The sequence below is a fragment of the Acanthopagrus latus genome, chromosome 6 (genome assembly GCF_904848185.1).
Source record: "Acanthopagrus latus isolate v.2019 chromosome 6, fAcaLat1.1, whole genome shotgun sequence".
Classification (NCBI taxonomy): Eukaryota; Metazoa; Chordata; class Actinopteri; order Spariformes; family Sparidae; genus Acanthopagrus; species Acanthopagrus latus.
Window position 1 is genome coordinate 17400334 of NC_051044.1, and position 8457 is coordinate 17408790.

The window sequence follows — 8457 nt, forward strand, 5'->3', positions numbered from 1 at the left end:
ATATTGGCAGAGTTAGCCTTTAAAACCCCTTTGCTATGAATTCCATGAGCCGATATTGTGAGTATTTTTTCTATTTTTAAGGATGCTAATAAGCGTGGAGGGCAATTTATGCATGCAATATGTCTGTAACTGTACGAGTTAAATTAGTTTTTTTTTGAAGAGTGAAGAAATATAGAAATATATTGTTAAAAAGAGTAATGAGATTACTCTGTATTTGTGAAGGATTTGTTGTATGTTGCTGACACCAAACATGTTTATTTATTCTACATATTAGCTGTCTCTCTAAATTGTCAGCCACAATAAATCATCTTTGCTCGTTAATTACACTGCTTAATGTAGTTCATTGATGTGTTTTCACACAGTGTTCTGCTCCTGAGCTTCTCAACTCAGAATCGGCCAGAGAGAAACACACCGGGGTTATGGACAAAGACAGGCACGCTGACACTGAATCATCAATAATGGATCTCTGTAGACAAGGAAGAAAAGCTGCAGATACATATCAAAAATATCACAACAAAACAAAGAAGCAGCAGATGTTTGGAGAATCTTACAAATGTATTTCTAGAGCCTCTCAGAATGATTTGAAATGATACAAAGAACTCACTTTCATTCAAACACTGAACCGGTGGCGCAGTAGGCTCACTGTTGTGACAACAGTTGTGTAATCGCAGGTACATAACATCAGCAAACATATGACACTATCCACATAATTAAAATACCACTGTGGGACATTAAAATGGGTCTCATACTGCATTAGTGTTTAGGTTCACACTTGTTTACACATACTTGATTGAAGTAAGTTGGTGTTAATTCATATTTCACTCACTGCACTGCGATAAAAGGAAGTAGATCATCTTACATCTGAAAGTCTCCTAATCTTCAGTGGAGTCAACACAAATAAAGAGGCAGTTGTATCAGTATACATGTTTTGAAAATTTCAAGAAGTCGCACAGAATAGTTACGCAAAGAAAATGTTTTACAAATTCTTTTCTTTCTATTAGAGCTTTTCCACTAAGGTTACATCAATTCAATTCAACTCAATCAGAACGAAGTTAAACAACAGCACACACAGCAACATACAGCATCAAATTTTAAGATAAAGGCCAAATGTGATGCATACAGGCAGCACTGTCCACAGGTGCAGGGGAGTTCATTCATTATTTGTGAATGAGTAGCTGTTGTTGGGATCCAAATAAATGAGAGCAGACGATCCTCCTCATGGCAGGCGGCCCTCCTCTCTCCCCCTCAGTGAGGAGCACTGAGCCCTCCAGGAGTGCCAGAGCTGTCAGGGAACCAGGCCGCCTGCTGCAGCTGTCAAAGTGCTTCTGGTGGCAAAAGGCACACCAGTCATGTCAGGACTGAGAGCGGAGAGCGTTGTGAGTGGCAGGGTTGGGTGCAGCACTTGATGAAAGGAGGAGGAGGAGGAGGAGGAGGAGGGAGTAAGCCAATATGCCAAGGCTGATCTTTTGGTGTATAAAAAGATACCGTACTTCATCCGATCATACTATAAAACCCTACTGTGTGAGTACTTAGACTTCTTTGCGCAGTGCGACACGCACACTGCTGAAGATCTTGCCCAGGGCTTCGAAGAAGGGATCGCAGAAGGTCTGGATGCAGAGGGAGTAGATGCGGCTGATGCACTGCGACTCAATCAGACAGCTCTTGATGCAGGGAACCACAGCCCAGATGTGGCAGAAGGAGATGCACGCAAACAGGAAGCCCCAGAGCAGAGCGACGGGGATGCCGAAGACTGCCGACAGGATGCGGTAGCACCAGTACTTGGACACGGTGAAGGTGGTGTAGCTGAGCTTCCACACCCCATCCAGGCTGTGTGTGCCATCAGGCTCCGCAATGACATCCTCAAACTCCACCTAATGAAAAAAAGAGGCTTACTTTAAAAACACAATCCTGAGTGCGCTTTGCTTTTACGCATCTCCCAACACCAGACCTCTGCAGGCTCAGAGTAATATTCACATGCTGTTGTTAAGTGTAAAGATAATGCTTGTGAGAGCTGCTAGAGTGTTAGGATCAAATTTATGCAGAGGAACCAATTATCTGTTGCACTTCTGGGAGGAAAAAACTTAATGTAGTAGCATACAGGCAAAGTTAAAGGGGGACTTTTAATGCTGTCTCCTTCTAAAAGCTCACTTCTGACATCAATTTATTAGCAACTGAAGTTCACCTAATAAAAATGCATGAGAGGAACTGTACAATGGTCCAATTAGTTGAGTTGCAGTACGTGCCACCTGGTCTTTTTGGCGCTTTACTAAAATGTGAATTAACTTGTCTGTAATCATGGCAGGCAGACACACCACACACACACACACACACACACACACACACACACACACACACACACACACACACACACACACACAAAAGCAAACATCTATTTTCTTCCGGACCACTGGATAGGATCAGTAAAGAAAAAGTAACGGGTCGCTGTCCATTTCCCGCAGAGATAGCAGGCAGAGATCATCCACTGAATGAATGGCTGGACATGTTTTGTAATTTTCCCTTCAATGGTCCAGCCTCCCCCAGCTCTTCGAAATTCAGCAAAAGACAAATCAGACAAAAGATGGACACTGGTGGCAAGCTAATAAACCCAAAAGACAGGAGTCCTCGAGTGATCAAGGACACCATTTCGATAGAAATTGCCGATCTACTTTATTTTCATGGTAAGGCAAAGGAAAATAAGAGTAAGACATGTGAGCAGCAGGTGCTTATCTATCTTACTCACCAGACTACACAACATCATCTTTATCAACCTCTTGATGTCTGAAAACACACACACGAGTAAGTTGTTCCAAGCCCCGCTGACACTAAACATGCTGTACTGATAACTCGTGTTTTACCGGCTCCTTCCAGTCAAACACAAGATAACTTAAATGTTACAGACTTCACAGACAATATTTAGTGGTAATAACATGGCAACAATCGCAGGATAAACAGTAGTCCAGCCCGGCGGATCAGTTTCACTCTCTTCCACCCCATTCCAAAAATAAACTCTATGTTCTGTTCATGCACGGGAATAGCTCTTGGTCTATTTAAGGATTTTCCAGACAGTGTAATAAACTGACCCCCTGTCTTTGCTCCTGCTAACAACTTTATTCATTTTCTCCACATGCCTCCACACATGCCAAGAAAGGGGTTAAGTTGTTAATCCTCTCTGTGGCAGGGCGGTGTCTTCATGCTGCACAAACCTTCACCACGTCCTCATTGATCTGCTTGGGGTCTCTGTTGATTAGATCAATCTCCTTGGTGTGGCTATCCTTCACGATCTTCTCCTCGTTGGCGTACTGGTACTGATCCGCCATGGTGGGGCTGCAGGTCCTGGCCGGGCCGGAGACGTTGAGAGTCAAAACCTTCCTGGATCAAACCCTCCGTTCACTTCTGAACCCCTGTATCGCCACTGTGACGCTCCCTCTGGCATGCCAGTGGACAGCTGCTGCAGACGTCCTGGTAAAAATGGAGGCCTGACCCCCACCCTGCATGCAAGTGTACACACACACACACATGCACGCATGCACACACACACGGAAAGTGTACACACACACACACACACACAGACACACACACACACACACACACACACACACACACACACACACACATTGTAATGCACACAGACAGAAAAGGCATGCCTTAAAGGAGCACCCAGGGTTGTGTCACATTTCACATGGGGTTGTCGGGCTAACTGGGCAGGGTTTGCACGGTGGCACGAACTTCCACCACAGAGTGAGGCAGTGAGCAAAAACACACCCTCCTGCTCTGGCTTCGGCTGGGACACCGCGTTTGACGCCTGCTGCAGAGTTCTGATTTCTTTATCTGTGTGTCAGGTTGTCCTGTTAGTGATCAGAGCCTTATTAGCTGCAAAAATGCAGAGGAAAAGTTCAACTATGCATTCAAATTGTACTCAGGATTCAACTATGACTTTAAAAGTTACTAATTAGATTACATGGTATAATGCATACATATGTACAAGTACAATTGCAGAACTGGAAAGAACTCATGTACCTAAAACAATTAATACTTGAGGTAACTAGATGGCCCTAAGAGAGGTCATAGACGTCACGTCATTAGTTGACACTGTACCAGTTTGAACACAGTCAGCGGTGGTTCTTGGGTGGGGCAACAGGGGCCAGTGCCCCCGTAACTCTGAGTCCGGACCCACCTGTGGCCCTCCCAACAGGGAGTCTGCATCAATAATACAATGACAGATTTGGTGCAATGATTTTGTACTGAAGGGAAAGGCTGAAATAAAGTGTCTCAACAGTTTACTACCCAATCAAAATTGTTGAAATTGTAAATACTGTTTTAAGTCCCATTTATCCCTTGTCTGAATGAGGGATTAGTCTTTTTTTCCCTGGTTGTATTTGCCCCCCCCACAAAAAAGCCGGCCCCAGACTGGACCCCTATTAAAACGGATCTAGAACCGCCACTGAACATACTATAGCTCTTCGGTTACTGTAACCGAGAGCTAGTTTACCAACACTCTGTAGAGTAGTAAAACATTTCTGTGTCGCTCCGAAATGTAAAGATCAAAGTTATTCTGATGCTTTTGGTTTTATTTATCAGTACTGTAAAGTTGATCCTATGTTATTTTGTTGTTTGATTTGGAGAGATTTGCCTGTACTGCATGCTAAATGAACTTGCATGTGTCTTTGGAGATGCAACGCCCCCCAAAAAATGTGAAAAAAGCAACATTAAGTGGAAATTGGCATTTTGTGCAATTTGGCTCTCCCCACAGTTTCTGAGTGCAAATACAAATCCTAGGTCTGTCTCAATTTCTCAGATGTAATGTAGATGCTGACTACAAGCAAAACTGTTTAAGTCCAAACAGTGTCATTTGTTGAAAACTTGTATGTTGAAGTAAAAACATGTATAACGCTGTGATCCTAACCTCTCACTGAAGTTAAACTGTGCAGAAACAAGTGATAGCTGAGGCAGAGACACCACTCAAGACACTGTACCATCAACGTGATTTGAAGCTGTTATTTTAAGGTACAAAAAGTGACATAATGCTCCTTTATAGTAATTCAGTCGTTAGGACGAAGAAGAAGAGAAATTAAAATAGCCACTTAACATGATGGCTCCTGAGCCTCTTATTGTGGCAAGGTCCAAAGCATAAAATTCAATAGTCCCCCAAAATAAAACTCTGATTCAGTCTTCCTTAAGCTGAGCAGTTGTTGCTATCACTCATCGCTTACTATATCAGCTCGTTGCATAAACAAACTCCAAAGGAGAAGGAGGTGCCTGTAAAAAGTGATACAGGACTCATACCCCCCCAGCTGCTATGTATCTCAGTATGTGGGATGTAGGAACAGTACAGGAAGAAGCATGACTTCTGCTCATGGATTGGCATCCCTCGCCCCGGATCCCTGATGGCAGAGACAGGGTGGGTAGGAAGGGGATCAGAGTCCATGTGATTGGGAGCCAACCCAATTAGAGGAGTATTCTTGGCGTGGCAGTGGAGAGATAGAGGCCGGTTAGGCGTAGAGGCAGAGAGACAGAAATAGCTCAGCAGCAGAGAGTCATGGTGGGCATACCACCGCCTGTATGGGTGTCAATGCGATCAGCTGAGACTGCACTGGCTCCTGTCTTCCATTTAATGTAGACAGACATACAGGGCTCTATATTTAGAGTCATACTGAATGCAGTGGTGAGAGTGGGTGTCAGTAACCCGGGTTACTCTACAAACATACGTGGTGCTTCCTTTGAAACGGGCAGTGCTATGTGTGTAACCGGACACATACAAGGTCCTCCTTGATTGTAATGCTCTTATCTGAACAACAGTACGACACCAGCAGCTGGTTAGCTTAGCCCAGCGTACAGACTGGAAACAGCAGGGGGAAGCTGGCCTGGTTCTGTCTGAAAGTAATGAAATCTGCCTGCCACCACCTGCAAGGCTCACTGGTTAACTCGTTCTATCTTGTCTGTTCGAAGAAAAAGCTACTGCATGTTCAATATCATACTTTTGCTCTATAAGTCCCTCAATAGCAGTCTTTAAAATTATCTACGTTATGTAAATAACAACATTGCTATTGACACTTGAGGACTCAGCTCAAGTGATGTGAGTGGAAGGCCTACTAGGGTCAGTGTATACGTTCTAATCTTTTTAAATACATGTTAAAGATATATTTCCATTTATAATCTAAGACAGAAAGACGTTAATGTGTGCAGAAAATGTGCAGCACTGTGTGAATTCTGCCTTAGTATGAACTAGATCTGATCTGAACGCATTGGTGGAGGTAACGAAGATCTTCTGAGCCAACAGTGTTACGTTTTCACCTGTGTCCATTGCAGTCATGTCAGTGGGACAGCAAATACTTTTATTAAATTCAACCCCTCCCCCAAAAAAACAACAACTGATTATGTCAGCATTATCTCCACACAAGACCTAATTACAATCAAATAATAAAGACAAACCATTATTTGAATTCATACATGTGTTTTCATTCAGCTTATTTACAATTTAATGACATCCACATAAACTATTAATACAGTAATTTAGCAAGTTGTTCTGGACTCCTTAGCATTCCTGAAATACTTGTGGGTAAAATTTGCTTCACAGGTTTAGGTTTATATGTAGATCCTTTGCAATTCAGTGCTGTGGCTTATACTCATTGTTTTGCTTATTTCATCTCTAAATGTGCATTAAATTGTTTTTGGACCATTTACTCGACCTTCTCTCGCAATGCAGGAGAGTTAATATTATTACCAAAGAGCCAAACATCATGACAGGTGAGACAATATACCAAACAATTAACGACAAATATGCTGCAGCACGTAATCTGTTTCCCACTTGCCTTTTTTTTAACCAACACATTTACACACAGCAGGTTTTTCTATCTGGGGTCCTCTTTTGCCAGACGGATGACGACTCCGCCACAGCACTTTCCAATACTGGTAAAGAAGGGGGTGATGAGAATGTTCAATATGCTGCTCCACACAGTCTGGACCCAGTGCATGTTGATAAGAAGGAGCTGCACACAGGGCATGATCAACCTGGAGTGATACAGGGACAATGCATCAGCTCAGCTCACTGATGGAAAACAGAAATACTGCCACACTCCTAAAAAGGACTCCTAGTGGGGTGGCAGAAAACATCATTCAGCTACCAAATAACTGATTCTTGTTTTACTTGATTTCTTTTTTTCCCCCCACTCCATCCACCTCATTTCAGTGTAACAATAGTCCTACCAGATGTGAAGGCAGCTGAGCACGGCGAAGAGGAGCCCTGCTGCCAGAGAGACGGGCACGGCCAGGAGGAGGGAGACGAGGCGGTAGCACCACAGTCTGGACACCTCGAACAGGGCGTGACTCCACACCCACACTTTATCAAAGCTCCGCACAGAGGGAGGCTCTGCAATCACATCCTCGAAAGTGACCTTAAGACACACACAGAGACACTGATGTCAAGGACAGGCTTTTTCATGTATGTAAAATACGACATGCGGGAATGAAATCTGAAGGTGTAATGCACACTGATGTAATGCAGCAAGCACGTTCATGTCACCTGTTTTACTTTGAGGAGTAGGGTCTTACAGGCAGGGGCAAAAAGCAGAACTGTGGGTATGATCGCGTCCACTTGAGGTCAGTATTATGCAGCATATAGATATTTACTGCATTTAATTGCTCCACTTATAGTACCTGAGGACAAAAATTAAAAGTAATTGGTCTACATAGGCATTTAAGTTAAATTTGCGTGTTCCATTTGTCCTCAGAATCATTAATCTTTGCCAAAGAATCAATTAGGAATGATACACAGATCTCAGCTTCAGTGTTACATGTGGTTCTGTGTCAGACAGGAGCATGTGCAGTGGGCTTGTTCATTCAACAGGCCGGTCAGGTTCTCTGTTTCTCCTCTGCACATAAATTAAATTCCTCAGCTTGTGGCCTGCGCTGTGTTTTGTCTGTAAAAAGAAAAAAAAAAGGGTTGTGTGTGTTCTGTGTTGATTAAATCCCTGTGACACTGAACATTAGTTACCTTAAGACTCTTGTTGACTCCTTTGGGATCCCTGTCGTGACGCGGAGGCCTCGCGTCGCTGTGGGTGGAATTCGGATCCCCAGTTGGCACGTCGACTTTGACCTCCATCAGTTCCCCTGCTGGTCCCTTGTCCTTTAATCTCCGTTCCTCCATTTCCACTGAGTCTAACCGTGTCGAGGCTTAGTCGACTGCTGCGATCATTTCACTGGAAATATGGAGGATGAGCAGGGTGTAGTGGGAGGATGGCTTGTCACTGACACCCAGGTGGAAAATAGTGGAGTGCTGACTGCTTAGCTCCTTGTTGTGGAATGCCTTTATTGACTTTTAAGGGCCTGTCTTCAGTGTCATTTTCCATGTGACATACTACATGGAAAGTCTCATTTAGACCTGCATGAGAAATGTGCAGTGGCTATCGCTAATCGCACAAAAACTGCCTGCAGCACCTCCTTAAATGTTGGTGGAGCAAT

General features: G+C 43.7%; 2 protein-coding genes across 2 annotated transcripts; both read right to left on the reverse strand.

Moving 5' to 3' along the window:
• Positions 1–536: 536 nt before the first annotated feature.
• cav3 (caveolin 3) lies at positions 537–3531 on the reverse strand. Its single transcript, XM_037102565.1, has 2 exons — positions 3204–3531; positions 537–1871 (listed from the first exon to the last, which is right to left on the reverse strand). Exons 1-2 carry the CDS (start codon positions 3315–3317, stop codon positions 1530–1532), a joined length of 456 nt encoding a protein of 151 aa, XP_036958460.1. The 5' UTR covers positions 3318–3531; the 3' UTR covers positions 537–1529.
• Positions 3532–6848: 3317 nt separating this feature from the next.
• On the reverse strand, positions 6849–8188 carry LOC119021576 (caveolin-2-like). Its single transcript, XM_037101938.1, has 3 exons — positions 7991–8188; positions 7204–7391; positions 6849–7008 (listed from the first exon to the last, which is right to left on the reverse strand). Exons 1-3 carry the CDS (start codon positions 8141–8143, stop codon positions 6849–6851), a joined length of 501 nt encoding a protein of 166 aa, XP_036957833.1. The 5' UTR covers positions 8144–8188.
• Between the last annotated feature and the right edge of the window lie 269 nt (positions 8189–8457).